At 39.6% G+C, this 23796-nt stretch overlaps 1 protein-coding gene across 5 annotated transcripts in view; it reads left to right on the plus strand.

Moving 5' to 3' along the window:
• Positions 1-19891, plus strand: part of tfeb (transcription factor EB) — a 39987-nt gene extending 20096 nt beyond the window's left edge. For 3 of the 5 annotated variants that reach the window (XM_046874909.1, XM_046874908.1, XM_046874905.1), the window contains exons 2-9: positions 3629-3879; positions 11108-11389; positions 14008-14103; positions 16881-16998; positions 17364-17420; positions 18377-18452; positions 19004-19151; positions 19300-19891. In XM_046874909.1, coding sequence (XP_046730865.1) covers positions 3691-3879; positions 11108-11389; positions 14008-14103; positions 16881-16998; positions 17364-17420; positions 18377-18452; positions 19004-19151; positions 19300-19821 — 1488 coding nt within the window. In that variant the 5' untranslated portion in view covers positions 3629-3690 and the 3' untranslated portion in view covers positions 19822-19891. The remainder of the gene's footprint in view (positions 1-3628; positions 3880-11107; positions 11390-14007; positions 14104-16880; positions 16999-17363; positions 17421-18376; positions 18453-19003; positions 19152-19299) is intronic. The other 2 variants (XM_046874906.1, XM_046874907.1) reach the window with 2 other exon arrangements.
• The last annotated feature ends 3905 nt before the right edge of the window (positions 19892-23796 follow it).

The following is a 23796-nucleotide window of genomic DNA, read 5'->3' on the forward strand; positions in this document are numbered from 1 at the left end:
GTGGGAAATTCTTTAGACTGCCCCCACAGAGTATTTTGAACGCCACTCAAGTAGAAGTGCTACCGTCGTGGTTTGAGCTGTAGGTAACGTGCTGTTAAATTTAGTTTCCCGCTTGTATCGTTTAAGAAATCTGTGTGTATGTAGCGAGGCTGTGATGTTTTAGCATTGCGTATATTGGCAGTTGTTCCGTGAGCTTCCTGAAATTTGGTGATTTTTTTTTCTGATCATTTTCCTTTGATTTAAATCAGATGTTCATAGAAAAATGAAACTGACCTTCTTGCAAAAGTGCACTTCTCTGTTTTGCTATGAGGACATAACTCACTTACTTCACAAACGGTGTTAAAGCAGAAGTTGGTAAAAAAAAAAAATCAGACGCAACGTGATGTTTATTTATTTTTTAGGAGATAGAAGCCGGCTGTGTGATCTTTGGGACTCTGATGGAATGGGCGTTTCTAACGGCATGACTTCGCCACACATGATGGTTACATCATTCGGGAAATTTTAATCATGAGACTTAACGTGTAACGGATTGAGAAGAAAAAAAACGATTCACCTCGAGAAGAACCGGACTTGAAATTTAATTGTCTTCTTGGTTACACCGGATAGATAATATTTTGAGTCCTGAGGTGAGCACAAGGCAAGGTTCATGATTCGAATGGCACTTTTAAATAGGGCAGTATCCACAGAATCTTGTTTGAGTTTTGCTCGTAAACATCAATCGGTAGTTTGATGGATTTCATTCAAACTCCTTCACTTTCAGCACCTTTTATATGTCAAGGTTTGGCCTCGTATGCACTTTTGCACTGGTTTTTTTTTTTTCTGCGTCAACGTAGGGCTCTGGTTAGCGTGACATAAAAAGAGGAAGGAAAAAAGTGTAGGCTTACACAGACAGCAGAGCAATCTAATGAACAAGACGTCCAATCAAGGCTCAGGTTTGGTGATTTCTGGACCGCCACAGCCCCGCTAACACCAGCCTGTTCGAAAAGCTATAGCATATTGTAAAACCCTTCCAGTTTGCTTGCTTGTCCTCCCAGATTTGTTCTCAAACAGGTGATTGGTTGCAGGGCAATTCTTCTGATCTTATGTTATAGTAGCACGAGCCTCGATGTGTTCGAGGTGAGCAGAGCACCAGCTCTAACATCTGTGTCTATCTTTGGGCGTACACAACAATAAACCGATCGATACGAGTTTCTGAAAATGTTCCTGAGGAAACCCCCTACTCAAGCCCATGTCACCTGCTCGGTCTTGTAAAAATCCAACCCGTAAAAATGTCAACGAAAGTTCATTGTACACTTGAGACATAGCTCTATATTTCACTTAGGCCCTGCTCAAAGCTACCCCAGGGGAAAAGGGTGTATCTGAAGAGGAAAAAAAAAGGGGGAACAGAAAGTCAGGGTGGCTATTTTGGTCCTTCTTGCCTCACCGCTATGCTAGACACAGTAGGAGAGGTTGAAACAGGGAGCCATGGGTGGGAAAGGCTAGTGTTCCCTAAAGACTAGTTCAGGTGCTTGCATTCGTCTCGAGTAACTAGTTTTTGTCATGACGAGCATGACTAAAGCTATTTCTTCAACAGATTGTATTGGAGGAATGAGATGTAGAACTGCAATTGTGACTGTTCCTCTTTCCATTATGTTGGAAATTCTCTGTTTATGCTCGCTATTCTCTTTTCAGTCGTTTAAGACGTTAAAATGGATTCGGATTACCCACAATGCAGTTAACTGTAGCCCCAAATTTAGAAGCATTGAGTGGGCCTTGTTAAAAGGCTAATACTTAACATGGAAGTGTCAGCAGCTAAAAAAAGCCTAGCGCATTAACTCTAGGAACACAGCGCGAAGAGCGTGTGCTACCGCTGCTTGGCCCCTCTTTCCTCTCGTTGCCACAAGATTTCTTCCCTCCCTCTCCTTTGATGAGGACATACTGTGATATCGTAGCCGGGCCTCTGACAATAGGCAACTTGTGCGACTTTCGCACGTCCGAACGTCATAGCGAGCGCATTCAAAAGCCTGGCATTCCACATGGGCGGAGTGGGAGAGCTTCGAGTGAAAGAGTAATGCCATGCCGCTGAAAAAACGGCGAAAATCCAACCATGTCACGCTAAACCAAGTACAGCAGTGCATAACACTGTTTTTACTGAGACGCGCGGAAGAGCGCCGTTGGCGCCACTGTCCGGATTCATGCCGGAGTTCCAATCAGCAATGCTGCTGGTTAATAATCTGCGTCTCTGCATATTCCAGATGACGTGAAAGCTGCCAGGAATTACATCCGTCACTTTTGTGCCGGTTGTTAACACATTAGCGTACCACCTTTCTTATTGCATTTACTAAGACCGGGTGTTCTGCCAGCTGTGAGTCAGGCCAGCTGTGAGTGTGTCCGCTGTCTCCGAGCCACTCTGTCCCAGAACTTGTTACTGCTGGACAGGAGTCAAACCACGGCCCTAGTGACAAAGCCTGAGAGTGTGCGTTGACTGTCTATCACCACAAAGCCAGCTGTGTGTGTGTGTGTGCGCGGCTAAATTGCCCACTGAAACATACACAGTGGGCTAAATGCTGCTTCAGTGCTATCTCAATAGGAGCTGTCTTGCTTATTGTACCTCTTCCACAATAAGCTTTTCTCCATTGCTCTGTCCTTCTTCTTTCTACCGTTATTCCTTTTTTTTTTTTTTAACAAGGTCGGAGAGAAAAAGCTAACAACTGGAGCCCCAGCTATACCATCACACTACCAAATTCATAAGAATTCACATGAGCCAGCTCATTCCAATCAGCTAGGAATGAAACAAGAGGCAGAGCTGTTGTTTTTCCTATTCACTGTTATATTCTTCCCAACAAATTCGTTTTGCTCCTCACATGCTTGAGACTGAACTAGCATTCTCAAGCACCAAAACCAAGCCCTTTGTTTTCACGGGTCACCTCTTAGTTACCTAGTATGCCTCCTCAGTTAGGTATCCATTAGAGCTTTTGCTTGTCTGGTGGACTTGCTCCTGGATTTTTGGTTTGTCCACTCCTCCATCGTTCAACACTCATGTTATTTTGGTGTGGTATCAGTGTTTTTCTAAGGTTTAGCAGTCAGAAAACAGCAAAGTCATGGGCGATTTGCATCAGCTCGCAACCGTGAACCGAAAAAGGGGAACTCAAACTTGTAGGGACTCCCCAGTCCTTCAGATGAAAGCGCAGTGGGTGTAGATTTAACATTTAGGATGTTCTGGTGGGGGGGGGGTGAGATACCACTCACAAGCTGAAAACAAGCTGGACACATGACCCTCACATGACTTCCTCAATCATAGAGGTGGTTATACTTCTTGGTTGTGGGCTTATTATTTATTTCAGTGCAGTCAGCTGGCATGTTTTTCCCCTTGCACATGAAGAGGTGCTACATCAGTCAACCCAAATTCTCGTCCTGGACATCTTCAGCAGTTCCTACACAACTGATCAGGTTAATCTAGTGTACAGGATGAGATGTAGATAGTATGAAGGCAGATGGTCAGGAAATCATTCGGTGAGACCAGAAGATGAGACGCATTGAGTCAAATGTGTAATCAGTAGCATCCACTGTTTATTCCATCCTAGGTACTCCAGCATGTGTTTTCCATTTTACCCACTCACTCCTGTCTATCGTCCATTTTTACCTGCAGCTATCACACCATCTTTCGGGCTGGACTGCGCGGCAGCTGCACGGCCCCCACGCCCCCCTGCCATGGTGTCCCGCGTAGGCATGCGCCAGCTGCTCATGCGTGAACAATTGCAGCAGGAGGAGCAGCGGGAGCGTCAACGTCACCTGCACCACATGCAGCAGAGGCCGCCCGGGGCTCCCACTCAGACGCCTGCCATCAACGCACCCGTGCACTTCCCGGCGCCGATGCAGGTGCCTGTCGAGGTGCTCAAGGTAAGTGGTGGGGGGTCATGCCTAAATACCATGTAGTCTAAATGATTATCACTTCAACTCAGAGCTGCTGCGATTGATTATTTTAGTAAATGAGTATTCTAACGATTATTCCAACGATTAATCGAGTAATCGGATCTTTAAAGAGCAATATTTAATAAGCAATTATACTCAAAATTGTATTTAATTAATAAATCTCACACGGTATCGCGATGTGGTTTTCTCGTCTCCTGGAAAAGCTGCTCGGTATTTTCCACGCGCTAAAATTTGCGTGTTTAATGCCAGCTTTAAAAAAACGTGCTCCGCTACCTGCTCGACGCCGCCACTGCGGAGGCACCTTTGAGCGCACTCTATATAAATCGAAGTATAAAGATCTTTATGTTTTAGTTTAAAATGATCCCAAACTTTGGAACTTTTCTTTGGCCTGAATCTTCTCCTCGCCCCGAGCTGTTTTTTCCCCGTTCCTCTGTTTTTCATTCTTCAGCGTCTTCTGTGTTTCCCGTCCGGCACCCTCCAGAGTTTAGCGGGCGGTGCTTCAGTAATAACGGTCCGTAGGAAACACAGTGCTCAGCGTGTATTTAAATTGACTAAACTAATTTTTGCAATCGAATTACCCAAGGAATCGTCTCAGCCCTACTTCAACTACTTCTTTACTGATTATGTGGTTATATTTGCTTTAATAATATACAACAATATGTGTGTGTGTGTAACGTTCTGGCAGAGATACCTAAGCTTTAAAGCTGATTTTCAGTAAGATATGCGCTCTTGTTCCAATTTTTCCAAGTCCCCTATTCTTTCTGAGCAAGGATTTTAAGGGCAGGTATGAGGTCCCCTTTCCATCCCCCCCACCACAAGAGCTGTAGTAATATGACCCACCTACGCCATCCCAACAGGTCCAAAGAGGCCCAATTATTAGGAATTAGGCGCTCGGGTAATCTGTTCACGTGCCACTGTGGCTTTTATTTACTGATTGAAAAGTACTGTAGAACAAAAGCGCTTGACTATAGACCCAAGAAGAACAGGAAACAAAAAAAAACGATCAAGGAATGCAGTGGCACAGCAATCAGAAAAAAACAAAAAAACAAGGAGTCATTGTGTCCATGTGTGTTCTCATTGAAGTGATAAGTCATGGAACCAGATTAGAGGTGAGATTGACATGCCTAATTTTATAAATGGCTGTTCGTGATCATATCAGATGAGCAAAACAGACAGCCCCGTGCCCGCCGCTGCGCTTGTGTACACTTGGAGTAGCCGTGAACAGTGTTTACTAAATTGATCTATATCTCCCCTTAAGTATGCAGGGTTTTTTTTTTGTTGCAAATTCTTTTCCGTAGCACTGCAAGAAAACCTGAAAGTATAGGCAGAACAGGCAATACGCAAAGGTTTACCCACTTTTTTATACATGGGTATAGGTACATCACAGGGTGGCTTGAGGAAACAAAGTTATCGCATTCCTTTTATTCCACAGCCACCAATTTCTACTCATTAAATTTTTTTTTATGCAAGAAAAACATTTGTTTTTATCTCTTAAAGGTGTCGTAGCATTGTCACAATGACGTCCCGCTATCGCTTACACTCAAAAGAGTTTTTTTAGGAAAACCTGTAGAACTGCACAGTCACGCCAACAGTCAAACTGGTGATCTGGAACTTTTACATTCTAAATTCTGTCAAATGTACAAAGAATGGTCTGACCAAGAATAAAAAACACACAAAAAAAACATCCTGCGGCCAGAGGATCTGAAACACACGAGAGATCTTGATTAGAGAGGTCAGAGGATATTGATAAGACTGGTCTGAGTTGACAGGAAGTCGATAGTAGCTCAACTAAAGCACTGTTTACAACCAAACCACAACAGCAGACGGTTCCCTCTTCTCAGCCAATTCATTAATCATGGGCACAGAAACCAGACAGATTAAAAAAACAAAAAAAAGGTTTTGTCCAAAGGTCTGTGCCCATTATAGCTTTGGATTCCAGTTCTTTTCCTGGCAGGTGTGGAACCTGATGTGGTCTCCTGCTGTTGTCAGAAAAGAGTTTTGTTGTGTGGAAACTCTAGAAGTCTCAGGAGACTGATTCTGAAATACTCAAGCTAGCCCATCACGCCTTTTTCTGTTCTGATGTTTAACGTAAACATGACCTATAGCTGCATAGTTTTGTGCAGGATTGTCTGATACCTGCATGAATGTTCTTGAGGTCAGTACATGCAGCTCAACTTGGCATGTTTAATGAATTTATTGTTTATAGGTTGCGATTGACGCTCTTAAACACATGTACAGCCAGCAACAGAAATCTGGTAGTGTCAACATTCCTATGATTAAGATCTAAGCATGTGAGCACTGCTATGACGCTCGTCTAAAAAGCGAGCAATAGGATGACTGGATGATAGAATGACCAGTTGGATGGTGAGCTGCTACACCACGAAATAAGATGACATGAAACTCATTGTGCAAACACAAAAATAACAGTGAAACCGGAGCACTTCATTTTTGTGGCAAATTAAAACTTTGCTACGGTAAAGTATTTGTAATTGTACTTCCTGTAGCTCCGATGATTTCATAACGATTATTGAGGACATTTCTACTTCGAACATTCCTACATATTTGTTACAACATGTCACCTCGGTCAAGTTTACAAGTATTAGATTATTGTTGGATTATATTGTATTGAACATTCCACAAATGGTTAAGGTTCATTATAACTGGCAAATGATTAGTCTCATTGTTTGGGGTGAGAGGGGAATTTTACAACTGGTTGCCAGAGTGGATTTTTTTACAGTTAATAGGTTGGAATTTGACATGTGATAGTGATCTGTGATTAAGGTTATGCTTTTGGATTCTTCGAAACAGATCAAATTAAACGTGTATCTTTAGCCTTATAAATACAAATTGTAGCATCGGGACCAAAGCAGGGTTTTTTGAGAACATTGGAGATAATGGACGTCCGGTGTCACCCAGATAAGGATGGGATCTCCTTTGAGTTTGGTTTCTCTCAAGGTTTCTTCCTCATACCATCTCAGGGAGTTTTTCCTTGCCACAATCGCCACTGGCCTGCTCATCAGGGATAAACATTTACAATGAACTACCTTATATGCAATAAACATACACATTCTTTTATACAACCTTGTCACCTTTATCTGTGTGAAGCTGCTCTGAGACAATGTGCATTTGTAAACAAACAAACAAAAAAAGTTTCACAAATAAAATTGAATTGAATAATGTAGACTTTCAGGATAAGCTATTACAGATCGTTTCTTCTCTCAAGCTCCACCTCAAGCTGCCAGTCATTGTAGATGCCTTAATGGAGCTGGGAGTGTTGTGATTCTTGCTACTTATGGGAACCATTAGGAGTGAGTCACCAGCATACACCAGCATGGAGCAACAGCATCTTCAGTTTCACAAACGGCTCGGGTAGTTTCGTGTACCATTCCTCATGCCATTTCTCGGCAGAGAAGTCTGGAAGGAAGCACCATGGCCAGTGGCCACCAACTGCATTGCTCTTCTGGAATTTCACTTCTGGGACCTCACAGCAACTGACTCTGTCTGCAGTAATCTTTCCCAGAGCTTGGGCTTATTAGCTGAGTGGACATGCACCAGGTGTCATCATTTTTATTTGGTCAGTGCTGAAAAGTTGCAATGCAGCTAATGTATTTGCTGACTGCAAAGCATTTCCTTTACCATAATGAAGCATTATTAAAGGTATGCCAGTGCAGGAGAGATTAACGCTTAAGGGATAAATCTGTAATTAGAGCTGCTTTTACCCACTAATCCCAGGGCGGCTTTTACCCACTAATTCCCAAGCATCCTTTTTTTTTAAAGGGACCCAAGCATTTTAGGCATCTGATATTTATTTTTTTAATGAAGGTTCCTTTATGGTTAATCATAAGATTAGTAGTAGTAGGACCATACTGGATGTTTTGTGTGAGCACCATTGTTATCCAGCATCCAGGTTGTTGCTGGGATCCTCTTCCACTCCTACATAATGACATCACGGAGCTGATGGATGTTAGAAAAATGGTGCTTCTCCACCTTCAGCTTGAGGATGCCCCACAGGTCCTCAATAGGGTTCAGGTGTGGAGACATACATGGCCACTTCCTCACCTTCAGCTTCCTTAGCAAGGCAGTTGTCAACTTGGTGGTTTTATATGGGGCCCAGTTTCTGAAGGAAGGGCGTCATGTTCTTCTTCAGAATGTCAGTACATGTTGAAATCCATGTTTCACTCAATGAACCGCAGCTCCCCCAGTACCAGCAGCACTCATGCATCCCCATACCATAACACTACCACCACCATGTTTGACTGTAGCTAAGACACAATTTTTTGGGTACTCCTCACCAGGGCATTACCACACATGCTGGACAACCAAGTTTATCTTGGTCTCATCAGACCACAGGACATGGTTCCAGTAATTCATGCTCTTGGACAGTTTGTCTTTAGTAAGCTGTTTGTGGGTTTCTTGTGAGCCAGCTTCAGAAAAGGTTTCCTTCTGGGATGACGTACGGTCTGAGCACTGACATCACGCTTCTACAACCTCTAATGCAATGCTGCAGCACTCACGCATCTGTTTTTTTGAAACCAGCTTCTGCACCTGACACACAGCACAAAGACTAAACTTCTTCGAGTGGAACCTCTGTATGACCCTGGCCACTGAATTGAGACTCAGTTTCAGGGTGTTAGCGATCCTCTTATAGCCAAGGCCATCTTTGTGTAGAGCAACAATTCTAATTCAAATTCAAATCCTCAGAGAGTCTTTACCATGACAAGCCATGTTGAACATCCAGTATCAGAAAATTGTACTAAAGGAACAAATTTTGACTGCTCTAATACAAGATACACAAATTTGCATGGTGCTGTCACGTAGACAAGAACATGAATAGAACATGTGGCTTTATGGTTAAACAGCTGTTATCATTTAGGGTGTACTACCTTTATATACAGTTACTTATATATATAGCTTGCATAGCACAATCTAGGCAAATATAAATGTTTATATATATATATATATATATATATATATATATATATATATATATATATATACACACACACACACACACACACACACACACACACACTAGGTATTGTATATGCGCTTTATCAAGCAAAAGCTTACCTGGTGAAAAGGGAAATGTATCCCATATTGTTGAATTTGGGACAAAACCCAAACAGGCTTGGCCAGACCTACAGTTGTGTTCAAAATTATTCAACCCCCACTGAAATTGATTGTTTTTTGGTCGGTTTGACATTGATTATGATCATTCAGTCATCCTGCTTACAATTAAATCAAAGAGGCACGTGTAGGTCAGACAAATATAACATAACATTTATAATGAAATAACCACAAATGTCTTTTCTGAGCTCACATCATTATCAGTTTTATTCAACCCCCAAGTGACATTCAATCTTAGTACTTAGTACAACATCCTTTTACAGTTATAACAGCTTTTAAACGTGAAGCATAGCTTGACACAAGTGTCTTGCAGCGATCTACGGGTATCTTCGCCCATTCATCATGGGCAAAAGCCTCCAATTCAGTCACATTCTTAGGCTTGCGCACTGCAACTGCTTTCTTTAAGTCCCACCAGAGGTTCTCAATCGGATTTAAGTCTGGTGACTGCGATGGCCACTTCAAAATGTTCCAGCCTTTAATCTGCAACCATGCTCTAGTGGACTTGGAGGTATGCTTGGGATCATTGTCCTGTTGAAAGGTCCAACGCCTTCCAAGCCTCAGGTTTGTGACGGACTGCATCACATTGTCATCCAATATCTCCTGGTACTGAAGAGAATTCATGGTACCTTGCACACGCTGAAGCTTCCCAGTACCTGCAGAAGCAAAACAGCCCCAAAGCATGATTGACCCCCCGCCATGCTTCACAGTAGGCAAGGTGTTCTTTTCTTCATAGGCCTTGTTCTTCCTCCTCCAAACATAGCGTTGATCCATGGGCCCAAACAGTTCTAATTTTGTTTCATCAGTCCACAGAACACTATCCCAAAACTTCTGTGGTTTGTCCACATGACTTTTGGCATACTGCAGTCGACTCTTCTTATTCTTTGGGGACAGCAAGGGGGTGCGCCTGGGAGTTCTGGCATGGAGGCCTTCATTACGCAGGGTGCGCCGTATTGTCTGAGCAGAAACTTCAGTACCCACATCTGACAAATCTTTTCTCAGTTCCTCAGCAGTCACACGGGGACTTTTCTCCACTCTACGCTTCAGGTAGCGCACAGCAGTCGAAGTCAGCATCTTCTTTCTGCCACGACCAGGTAGCGTTTCAACAGTGCCCTTTGCCTTGAATTTGCGAATGATGCTTCCTATGGTGTCTCTTGGTATGTTTAACATCTTTGCAATCTTCTTATAGCCATTGCCCTTCCTGTGAAGAGTAATCACCTGTTCTCTTGTCTTCCTGGACCATTCTCTTGACCTCACCATGTTTGTAACCACACCAGTAAATGTCTAGAAGGAGCTGAGTATCACAGTCATTTTAAAGCTGCCTAATTGGTGCTTATTAGGCTTTATTGCTGCTCCCTGATATCCACAGGTGTTTTCAATACCTGATTGAAAACACTTCATTGAACCTCTGTTCTTCAGAGTGGTAGTCTTTAAGGGGTTGAATAATTATGTCAATGAAGAATTCACAAAAGAAACATTTACTACTGTATTACAAAACTAATTGATGTCATTTTAGTTGCATATGGTTCTTTAAGAAGTCCTTGTAGGATTTCATTCTGAATACAATTACAAATGTACACTAAATTTCCTAAAACCATTTACAGCATTGGGGGTTGAATAATTTTGAACACAACTGTAGTGCAAAGGCAAGAATTTTGTTTCTTCTCGACATTTCTTTGTCAACCTCCTAGGACTTTTTCCTACATCAACATCACATCTGATTTGCTCATTACGAATGTAAGTCTTTATTTTATTTCTGTAAAACCGCTTTGAGTTGAATTGTATTGAATCCATGTTAACTCAAACAGAGCTATTAAAAGGATTAAATGCTTTGAGAGGCATGTGCAGTTAAATGGTGGCAGTTCGAATAAGATCTGGCCAGCTATCTCAACAATCAAAGGATGACCACCATGTTGCTTTCAGCTGCCTGTGTTTTAAACTCTCCGACTTCAGACTTGTAGAGTCTGAATAATGAAGCCTTTAGACATATCAATCTGTAAAAATATTTTAGACTTTAACGCTTGTTGAGACAATACTGAAATATAGTTTGTACTATTTTCGTACCTGGCAGGTACAAACGCATTTGGAGAACCCCACCGACTACCACATCCGCCAGTCTCAGAAGCAGCAGGTAAAGGAATACCTCTCCAGTACCTACGCCCCGAAGCAGGCCGTCCATGCTGCAGCCGGCGGCGTCCACCCTTCTCCACCAGGCATGGCGCAGTGCCAGTCAGCCGGTGCCGTGCAAACCCTGCCCTCACCTTGCGCATCACAGCTCGTCACCCCAACAGGGAACAGCGCCCCTAACAGTCCTATGGCAATGCTGAACATCACTTGCAACCAGGAAAAAGAGGTACATACCTGACAATTAGTCAGTAGGTATTATTCCTTTCCACTGCTGGGGCACATGAGATGAGCCTGACTTGCCTGATGATTTTGGACCAGTTCAATAATTATTAGGGATTATAGCTATTCATAGGAGGTGGGAATAAGTACTAATAACTGAACTAGAAGTAAATAAATCATGTCTGCCATCAACCAGCACACATTCAGCAAGGATAACATCAGTGTAAAGCATGAAGGCCGTGTCCTTGTAGGCACTTTCAGGTAAAAACTTCATGTGAAATGGCCACTAGGGGCAGAGGGAAGAAAATCCATCAATTAAAGATAATCTGTCAAATAATTTACACCTGCATTAACCTTATGTTTATTTTGATCATCAACATTTAGTAGCATCCACAAATTGAATTTATTGTATATAAATTCATTGTTTATACTAGTGATTTACTTAAGCAGCAACAGAAATAACAAGAGATGCCTCTATTCCTGAATCTAATGTAATGGAGCAGTGCAGCCAAATAATGCACTGCATTCTTGTGAACAAAAAGAAAACACAAGCCCCTTTCTCTTGCTCTCAGAATTCAAAGCCTGAAACCCTGATTGTTTCACTTTAAAGAGCAAAAGCATGCCACAGTGCACACCAAATAGAGATAACTTTCGTCACAGCACGTATGTAACATCCTATGAAAATGAAAAACAAAAGCAGCCGAAAAGTTCTTGCTTGGTAACATAGATTACATGGACAAAATTATTGGGACACCATGAACCAGCTCCATAAACATATGATTTGCATGAGTTAGAGTGGAAGATCTTAAATGGCCTGCTATAAATCTTTGACCTAAACACCTTTGGGATGAATTGGAATGCTGAATGCACCCCAGGCCTCCTCACCTCACCTACATCAGTACCTGACTTTACTAAGGCCCTTGTGGCCGAATGAGCACAAATCTTCACAACCACACTCCAGAACAGAGTGGAACATCATCTCAGAGGAGTGGAGCTTATTATAACAGCAAATAGGGGACTACACGTGTAAAGGGCACATAGAAATCTGTATAGTGAGATGTCTACAAACTTTGGTCTATATAGTGTACACTGCATGATAACATAGCTTAATATTACAAAGAGGCTTGATGAAAGCAGAGTTAGTTGCTTACTGAGGCAGGTTAAGCTTAATCTGTTCATTTTGGCTTTTTAATATGATGATGATGATGATCTATATCAGGGGTCACCAGCCTTTTTGAAACTAAGAGCTACTTCTTGGGTACCATTAATGTGAAGGGCTACCAGTTTGATACACACAGTTTTCAGTTTGATCTGAAATAACAAATTTGCTCAATTTACCTTTTATTATATGTTACTATTAATAATTATTGATATTCATCTATGTGAAGACACTGATCATGTTAATGATTTCTCATAATTAGTATCAACAATGATTTAACAAAGTAGGAACCAGCTATTTTTAGAAAAGGCCCGCAGGCTACTCATGTGGTCCTTGCGGACCACGTTGGTGACCCCTGATCTATATGATTTACTATAGCTTTATTAAACAGGTAAAGAAAATTTCACAGATTACAATTATACTGTTCTTTTTTATTGAAGAAATTCTTTATTTCAGTATGTAATTATATCAGCATATACAGTATACAGTACAATTTTCTTTGTATTATAAAAAAAAAACATTTCTGTGAAAAAACATTCTGCGGTTCCGATTTATTGGTCACCTTTAAATGAGGAATTATTAAATAGTTTATAATATTTTTTTATAAATGATAAAAAATAAATGACTCTAGTAACAAATGAAGAAAACGAATGTAAATGTTTAAATTAGGACTGCAAAAGATTTTTTTCGTTTGTGTGTTTTTTAATAGTTTTGAGTTAATTTAGTTTAACATAAACTTTATAAGAAATGGTTACACCCATTTCAGGCCAGTTCTTTAATTCATGGATTTGTTTGTCCATTCAGCAAACCCTAAACTTGAATTTATCTCTTTGTAGCTCTTTGTGTTCAATATCTACAACCATCCCAGACTTTTTCCCATCCTTCTACATTTCTTGCTTTGTAGGTTTTTTTTATTTTTTATATCACCCAAAGGTCAGAGTGTTAACTAGCCAAACTCCATTTTCACTGCAGTTTAAGCGGCCAATTATGGTTTGCAGTGGTGTAATTAGAGATTAAAGAGTGACAGAGAACGCAGAAGACACTGAAGAGAACTTTTGAACTCGGCAGACTTTGGTCTTTTTTCCCCCTCATATTCTCACATTTGAGTTTGTAGTATGATGAGTTCAATATGTGGCCATATACATGTACTGAACTAACAGTGTCTGTGAGACAAACAACCGAAGGATCTGTAGAATGACAGAGAGAGAGAGAGAGAGAGAGAGAGAGAGAGAGAGAGAGAGACTTATATTATTTAAGGATTGAATTTGAAACTGTAATTTTTTAACAGTATAAGAATGAATAATCCAAGATTAAATATATATATATATATATATATATATATATATATATATATATATATATATATATATATATATATAATTCAAATATATGAAGCTTTGTGTGTTTAGTATTATTGATTTGTTTACATAGAAACTCAGCAAGCAGCTTAATGTGAATGTTTTTAGCAGATGGAGGAAGTGATCGAGGACATCATCAGCATGCAATCCAGCTTTGATGAAATGCGGAATTATGCTGACCCTGTGGTACAGATGCCAAATACAGTAAGTGAAGTGACGGATTTTAGCTTTGTTTTCATTTGTTTTATACGTTCACCGAGTCACAGCCACACTTTAGTCTGCTAAGGCCTTTTTGCCAGGATGAATAATGCAAATGAGTGAATCATGTAAGGTAAGTGGAAAACATAAAGCATAACTCATCCCTTCTCAATAGCGTCTATTTTCATATCTCGCTGAGCCCGTGCTGTGACTCAGCGGGGCAATACTGATGAGCCATTTGTTGACTGGATGTCATTGGGCTTAAGGCGAAGAAGAAAAGCAGCTTTGTTGGCCTTCAAAAATAATTTCTGATTATAGCACGGACCCTAGGAGTACAGTCTGTGTACTGTGACGCAATGCTGTTTTGTTGCGGCACGAGCACTTCAAAACGGCTTGTTTTCCAATAGCTTTCTCCTCCTATTCTATTCCCAATGCAAAAAAAAACAAATTCAATTCTTTTTTTAAGTGCTATTTTTCCAATTTCTGCAACGCATTATAGAACCTCGGATGATAAAAGACTCATAAAGGCAAGGTGTTCTACTTTGTGTTTAAAATAACTACTCAGCATTAACAATTAAACCACCTCCAGTTAGAGTTCAACTTGTTTACAAGGCATTAGGTTGGGATTGAGGCAGTGGAGGAGAAGGAGGTGAGTAGACTTTAGAGAAACGAGGGAGGAACGGGGGGAGGGCAAGGCTGAAAGTCCAGATAGGGAAAAGTTCAGCGGTTTTTGTAGGGAGGAAAAAGCAAAAGAAGGTCAGTTTAGTTGCTCAAACAGGCAGCTCAGGCAGCGATGAGAGACTCAGCAGCTAGCATGAAGGACGTGAACAAGACGTACGCCATTGTGGAGGTGATCGATGGCGAGAAACTCCAGCTGGTAAGGCAGGTCCGGGCTCTGTTTTTCTCCTTTTTCATATCAGTTTTATTTAAACATGTTTTGCAGCATGTTGATGGAAAGGTTTGCTGACTGTACAGTACAGAACTCGAGAGGCAGAAAGGGAATGAGAGTGGTTTTAATGCGGGATGCATCTTATAACGGTATTTCTGTTGGGGAGAAATCGCTAATAATAAGTATGTGTGCAGAAGTGTGTGTAGAGTTTGAGACTCTTAGCTCTTGAATCAATTTGTTGTAAATGTCCTAATTAACCTGCTACTAATGATATTAAAATATATTATATTAAAAGTTTATATTATGCATACGTTTATTTTAAAGAAATCAAGATTCATCATTTAAATCTGGGGTCCTAGACCCCAACCAAATACGTGTTCTGGCCTTATTAGGCTTTATTGAGCTTTTGCTCTCTTTTGCTCTTAAGTGTCACGGCCTCCCTGTGTATTGATTCGCAATTGATTGGCTTTTCTGATTCATCAGACTGTTTAGACCCCATTTCCTGTTGCGAGGATTGATCTTTGCTCTAGGGAATTTAGTAGGTTTTGTATCGGAATGCCTGCCAGCCTGTATGTAGGAGGCTGGAATTGGGTGTATTCCCAGGTTTTCAGTAGCTAGTAGGAAAGTGTGCATTTAACAAGAATTACAGCTTTGTGATTTCATTATTTATAAGGGTTTGTAATGAATGCAATGGCAGGAACCACATCCCTAAATGTTATAAATGCATGCATGTGCAAGAATTGTGGTTTTGGAATCAGCATTGTACATTTTGAAGGATGGATGTAAATCTGGTTGGTGTGCAGAGTTGGGTCGCCGCTGTAATTTTGGTCTGTCAGCAGAATCAATCCCCTTTGTTCAACTTATTGCTGGTCCTTCACCACTGATTAAGAGGCTGCCCATAACAGGATCCATATTGTGGGCCCTGTTATGGTCTGGTGATAAGAACACATTTCGTCCACCTAATATCTGCTAATTTCCCTTGAATCCGTGTAAATTTGAACCCTGTAAGCAATTGGTCACTTTGTTCATTATTACTAGTCCTTGTTTGGTGTTGATTTTGTGTTTGTTTGACTTTGTGGTCTCCAGTAGCTTGCGCGATAAGCTATCTGAGGCTATTGAAGGCTGACTTATCAGTCAAGGCTCATTAGAAGCCAAAGTGTTCACTCACCAAGAATTATATTGAGCCATTCAGATGGAATAAAAGATACAGCGTGTATAAAACAATAAAACTGATAAGTGATAGCTGTGCAAGTCAGTCGTTGCTCTCACCTCCAGAGCAAAACAAAAAAACGGAGTGTTTTATTAGTTTATCAGCGTAGAATCTGTCGATTTTACAACTTGACACTAAAGATACACATTTATTGGGCTTCCTGCGATTCTGACAATTTGACAAGGTCACACTGGATATTGCACTATAAAGAAATATCATTAACATCCATTCGCGAGATGGGGCTGACACAATGCAGTCCAAGATGCATGTATCTAAACTGATGGCTAAATAAACTGAATGCAGTGATGCTTTCCTACACTGCCAACAATGGACTAGTCCATACTGACCTGGAGATGCTCATCAAGCTTCTATCCGCATCAAGTTCCATTCAGCATAGCTTGACTTGACCCTCATCCACCAACTCAAGACGTGTCAAGACTTTGCTCTGTCCTATCACCTAGCTGGTGGATAGACCTTCCTCTGGTTGCCCAAGTCACAGGCTGACTAAAAATATACCCTTTCAATGAGCACTATTTAAAAAAATAAAATAAAACAAAACATACAGGGTTTTAGTTTTATTGTATTCTTAGACCTTGACCTACTTGTACCAATAGATGCTACAATGTACTAGATTTAAGTAAGCATCTGCCTAATGCTAATGTACTTTCTGCCTGTTTGTCCTAGCTCCCTCTGTCCAACAGCCATTTGGACGTGTACACTGGGCCTGGCATGGCAGGTCCTACCATCGCCATGACTAGCAACTCCTGCCCTGCCAACTTACATCACAAAAGAGAGATGTCGGGTAAAAAAAATCAAGCACAACCAAACCATGCTTCTAGCTGTATGTGGTATCATACTGTTTAAGATTGGATGGACTGTAAATACCAGTGATTTGCCTCCTTTAAAATAGGAGTAGAGAATAATATTAACCATGAGAGCTGCATGTATATTAGTCTGTTTGTGACACTAAGGGGATTTGGCATTTTTTTATGACAAGATCACTGCTTTAAAACCCAAATGTGTAATGGAATAGGTTATGCAACCTGGTTTTTCAGGTGTCGTGACCATTCCCAAACCAATTTCATCGCAGCAAAACAAATACACTGTCTTAAACTACGAGCGCTGCGTCAACAGCATGAACTGATTGCCGCTTGTTTTTCCAACAAGATGCAGAAGCCCGTGCATTGGCCAAGGAAAGACAGAAGAAAGACAACCACAACCTGAGTAAGTTTCATGCTCTTTGACTCCTCCGTTCGACATATTTACAAGCTCTTCCAGTTTAAAGTACATCAGCCCAATTTTGCTCCGCCCAATACACCCATCTTCTCCCCGTCCCCCCACCTCCCCCTACTACCACTGGGCAAATTTAGCTGACTCCAAACAACACTTTGGTGTATCGTTAACCCGGGCCAATTCTGCTGCTGTGGCATTAAAATGTAATTGCCGGCAACAATTTGCAGTTAGGTAATGGGTACAATAAAATAATCAGGAATGCTGCAGGACCACTGCAAAGCTCCAAACACGATCAGCGTTGGACACTATAATAGAATCATATTTTTTTGCTTCACTGCACAAGTGCTTCCTGCAAATGCAGTGGTCATAGTTCCGAGATCATGACAAGTTGAAGGCAAAAGTTGACTTTCACCTAGGCTAGATTTTGTGTCTCAATTTCACTTGCAAAATCAGTTAAACAAACAGTCGTAGAAACTGATGACAGGGGCTTCTGAAGGGCTTATCGTCATGAATAGGATTTAATCAGTAATTAATTATTTAATAAGGTCCACAAACCTTGACTGAGTTCTACCTGTTCTGTCAAAAGGAATGCACAACAAACTCTTGCATTGCGAGAGTATTGCAAAAAAAAAAAAACTTCAGCTTCAACCAATGTCACCAAATAATTACTGTGTGTGAAAAATGTTGACCCACTTAAGTTGTGTACTAAAAAGCTGAGATAAATTAGCTATAAATCCGCCATCGGTTTGTGTAAATAAAGAAGAAACCTTCATTAGTTTGTTAGTGTTTATGTAAACATTTTTGTACAAAATGTATTTAGTCGTAGCAACAATTGCGTAAAGAATCCATGAAACTTAGCTGCATATTATAGAAAACACACTTTTCATTTCGAAAGTATCTTCTTGTCAATTGTAGATTTATATATATATATTTTTTCTCTCTTTTAGTTGAAAGAAGACGAAGGTTTAATATCAACGATCGCATCAAAGAGCTGGGCACTATGATTCCTAAAACAAATGACCTGTAAGTCTATTATCAGTCAATCACACATACTGTATGTAGTTCTCAGTAAAAGAAAGTACTGAATTCATAAATGCTACCAGTCAAAAATGAGAATTTCAAGTTAAAGAATAAAAAATGTTATTAGACACAGAATCAGAAATATCTTTATTAACAAGTATACTTACACACACAAGAAATTTGACTTGGCGCCAGGAGAAAGTACAGGCATAATGTAACTGAATAGTAAAACAGACATTTAAATGATGCAATATATACAGAGTAGAATTGTTTGAATGAATGTACAGATGTTATTTACAAGTGTGCAGTTTACAAATGGACCACTGGATTCTTTGTATAAATGTGTTAGTTATAAGTATAAGTATATACTTATCCAGTTTTAGTTGGAAGGATAGATGCAATAGTAAAAACATTTCTACAGTAAAGCATGGTGGTGGTAGCATCATGTTGTGGGCATGGGTATATCAGTGCAGACTGGTTCAAAACCAAGAACCTACTTATGGCCAGTCAGTCTGCTCTGTGGCATAAAGGTCATCATCTTGTCTCTTCCTCAGGGATGTCCGCTGGAACAAGGGCACTATTCTCCGGGCCTCAGTGGAGTACATTAAACAAATGCAGAAGGACATGCAGAGAACCAGGGAAGTGGAGAGCAATTTCAAGAGGATGGAGGTGGTCAATAAGCAATTGTGGCTCCGTATCCAGGTACATTTTATTCCTTTTGAATCGTGCACAAAAAAGTCACATAGCAAAAGCTCATCATAGACTGATGCTATTCAAGTAAGTTAACTGGCTGGCGATAGACACTGCATACATTTCAGTTCACTGCATAAATTCAATGTTTTTGCTCCAGGAGCTGGAGATGCAAGCCCAGATGCACGGCCTGCCCAGCAACTCTCCATCAGGCATGAACAACATTGAACCCCTGAATCAGTTTGTGAAGCAAGAGAACAGCCCTGAGGAGATTCACCACCAGAGGGCCCCTCCCCATCAGCCCCCGCCACTCCACTCCCAGCCCCAACAGCTCCACCATCAGCAGCTCCACCTGCAGGCTCCTCAGCTTCACCCCCAGCCACCACTGCAGTACTCGGCCGTAGGCAGCACACAGGCCTTCGACTTCACCCACTCACTGGACTTTGATGGCGGTATGCCTGTTTACACAGATGGCATTGGTTGCCTGGGGGATCTGGGCTCTATAGGGGGCACAGCTGTCAACAGCATGGTTCACCCAGGCAAGAAAAGCGATATGTCCTGGATGGACGAGGCGCTGTCGCCCCTGGGCGCAGACCCCCTACTCTCTGCCATGTCGCCAGAGGCGTCTATGGACAGCAGCCGCCGTAGCAGCTTCAGCATAGACGACTCAGAAATACTGTGAAATGGCTTCAGCACAAATATTAACACATACACACACCGATTTGTTAATGAAAAATAAAAGGGCAACAGTACATGCAAATTTTTTTTTGCATCTTTACGGTACCTGTATTCCATAAGTCATCAACAAAACCAGTAAAAGTCCATTTTGATACGATTTGATTTACATCCATATGCTCCTAAAACAAACTACACTGAATCAGATATCCAAGAAACAGGATTTCCCATGACAGTACTGCAGTTCAATTTAGTATTTTTTAAGCCCATTTTATTTATTTTATTGGTGATTTAAAAAAAAAAGTAGCAATTTTCAGTTCTTATCCCACTCATAGCTTTAAACAGTGCCAACATATTGGCCTTTAGGCATTAAACCAATAGGAGAAGGAAGGGGAGTATTAGATAAAGCAAGAACTTAATATAATGTTTTAGAATTCAACATCAATATGCAAAGGCAGCTTTTTCTCAGGCATTTAGAAAAAAAAACAAACAGCAGGGAGATTTCGGCAATAAAAACGGAGGCATTTAGATGATGTTCCTGAATCCTGTATAGATGTTTGAGGTTTTTTTAGACGATGATGTTATATAAATGTCTATAAAGTGTTACCAACTCTATTAATGGTGTGCCAGAAACTGTACCTAAAGTATTATTACTTTATTATTACGTTTTCAGAGAAGCCCCCTGAAGTAATACATAAGCATAAAAAGTAGTGCACTAAATGGACTCGGATTCGCCATTAATATTAGTACGCGATAAACGATTAGCATAGACGATCAAGGTGCTAGAAAAGAGCGCAGGTTGGTAAAGGAGCATGAAGCTAGCCTGTTAACGTAACCAGTGTACTCCCTCCTAAAGTGTGAATATCCTTCCGTTCCTGTTCACTACTGACTACTGACCCAGGCCTCCTGTTTCTGAGTGAATAGCAACGCAGCCCTAAATCAGCCATCTTAGTTTTTAGCAATAGAATCAATAATTTGCACATATGGTCTTCATTCATACACTCCTTCCAGCATGCGCGTGTGTGTGTGTGTGTGTGTGTGTGTGTGTGCATGTGTGTGTGCACTGTAAATAATTATGGAACGTGACTGAGTAATAGGCTCAAACCCTTTTCTTGTCATTTTTAGCCCTTTTCTTTTAGCTTCTTACTCAGGTCTGAATGACCGGAAACATAATTTCTGTAATATAGATATGACTTTTCAGATTATTTTTGAATGTTTATTAGAGAAATGGAAATGAGTTTCATGTTGAAAGGTGTAGTGTCCACTTGATTTGGGCCCTGTACACGAGCTCCTCACGGAGTTGTACACTTCCACTCTGCCCTAGATAACTTCACAAGGCAAGGGATCGAATGTGCAATTCCAGCTACGAAATTGAAAAAAAAATAAAGAAATAGGATTTTATATATATATATATATATATATATATATATATATATATATATATATATATATATATATATATATATATAATCCCTCCCAAAGCACTGAAGAAAATATTCAGATTTAAATGGCTTTATAATAGATGATTTATTAAGAGTTTATATGCCACTAAGCCACTTAAATGTATTTTTATCGTATGCAACTTTTTTTTTATTTGATATTCCAAAAATGACCTTTGCTATCTCAGAGCAGCCATTTAAATAAAAAAATATTTAAACCACTAGCCTTATTGTACGGCCATCCTAGTCGTATTTTATATATATATATATATATATATATATATATATATATATATATATATATATATATATATATATATATATATATATAAAAATGTATATATACAGTAATTCCCCTTTTGTTTTTTTTTTTTTTTTTATTACCGCAGTTCAAATCCGGTTTATCGCAAAATCGCATTTGCTACATAACTAATTTATTTCGCCGATTACGAGCACAATAGACCAAATTGTTTTTATGGACTTTTATGTTGAAATAATTACATTTATTAATAAAAATAAATTATGTATTATAAAGTGAAGTAAAATGTTAATACAGTACTGTATACATAAAATAGCAATTTTGGAGTGGCGTCCATTTATCGCGCTTTTTCGTTTATCGCGTGCGGTTTTGGAACGTAACCACAGCGATAATCGGGGAATTACTGTGTGTGTGTGTGTGTGTGTGTGTGTGTGTGTGTGTGTGTGTGTGTGTATGTGCATATATATATATATATATAAAATGTTAGAATTTATCAGGATTTAAAGTAAAAGAACATGTATCATGTTTTTATATCAATTTGATATTTTTTTTTAACATAGTTATTCAAAAAATCTATAATGAGTGATGAATTTATCAATTTCAATTAAAACCGTTGTGAATGTTGTACAGTTAAATAGTTGTTTTAAGTGAAGCAGCATGACTTTTTTGTTTTTTCCGTCCCATGGTGCCTTTCTCCCCCCCTTAAAGATCCTTAAAGATAACCTGCCTCAGCGTTTCAAATGTTCAGAGCCAACTGACCTCTATTTCCAAATGACATCCACAGCCAGCATTCAGAACATCGTTCTTTTCACCTATGCAAATCTCTGACTTGGTAAAGCGTAACAGATGGAAGCTTTTCGAACTGTCATAGTGAAGGGGTTCTTCTAATTTTGCTTACATGTGCTTCTTTTTTTTTTTTTTTTGCTGTTGTCATAGTTGCTGTTATTTTCCAGGAATGATAAGGTTTGCCCTAAATGAAGGAAAACAATATTCCCTTCAGATAACAAGGCAGATTGTTATTTAAATGATTGTTCCTGTTTTAGCAAACACATTCAAAAGCCTTTTTAAGATTCAATCTTGTAAAATTGTATGGATGTGAATGACATCTATCATTAAATGTATTTAAGATGATTATACAGCAGTGTTGTGTATTCCCTTCATTGCCAGACCACGGCAGAAGCTATCAATTAGTCATTTTATTTTCCACTATATGGGTTAAAGAAATGTAGTATTGTTAAAATTTATTTAAATATTCGTTGAAATATTTTTCCAAATATTTTTTTCATTGCCAAAGCGTTGTACAATCACACCTTCATACTGCTGCTACAATGTTGGCAGCACAGACTTAGAATCTATAAAGAATATGTATATAAATATGTTTATATATTTGAGTGAGTTTGAAGAGGGCCAAACTGTGATGACTGGGACAGAGCAAAACTGCAGCTCCTGTGAGGTGTTCCTGGGCTGCAGTGTTCAGTATCTACCAAAAGAAAATGTAATGCAAAGACATTTAATACTGCATTTTTTAAATGCTGTTTAAGGATGTGTTGCAAGGTTTATTTTATATTTATTTGTATTCATTACTGGTGCGTATAGGTGTTAAAGTTTAACAGGTAACAACGCTCTGTTCCGCTATTTGGCCGTGGGCCCCAAATCCAACCCTGCATTTATTGCCTCCTTTTAAATAAATAACTTGTAAGTACATCATATTTTATTTCAATATCAAAAAACATAATGATTAACTTTTGAAATATATTTTTAAAAAGTATATTATCATTTCTGGAACTAAACCAAAGTAAAGAAGTAAAGTATACTTACTGTAAAGGGAAATTGTAATGGAGATTGGAGATATGTCGTTATGTATTTGGAGAACCAGTAGAGGGCGCCATTAACATTGGGGTTAAGCCAGTGGGTGTTTATGCACATCGGTAGGGTTAATCGCATCATCTTTTGAGTGGTGTAAAAAAAAAAATAAATAAATAAAAATAAAAAATTTAATAGATTTATAAAGAATTATATCTATATCTCAGCGTGAAATTATTGACAAATTATTAGTAAAAACATACCGTACAAGCTATGGAAATGTTTTTTTCTAATTGTTTGAGTGGAAGATTTGACTTGCTTAAATGTTCAGAATTTTCATAGCTTTTTAAGATATGATATATTAATTTTTTTCTAATAAATGCTATAATTTTGTAGAAGATACAAAAAATGGATGAATTGAAATAAGTGATATGAGCTTTAAAAAAAGGCAAATAAGTGATAAAGCATAATAATAATAAAG

The sequence above is a fragment of the Silurus meridionalis genome, chromosome 19 (genome assembly GCF_014805685.1).
Source record: "Silurus meridionalis isolate SWU-2019-XX chromosome 19, ASM1480568v1, whole genome shotgun sequence".
In the NCBI taxonomy this organism is placed as follows: domain Eukaryota; kingdom Metazoa; phylum Chordata; class Actinopteri; order Siluriformes; family Siluridae; genus Silurus; species Silurus meridionalis.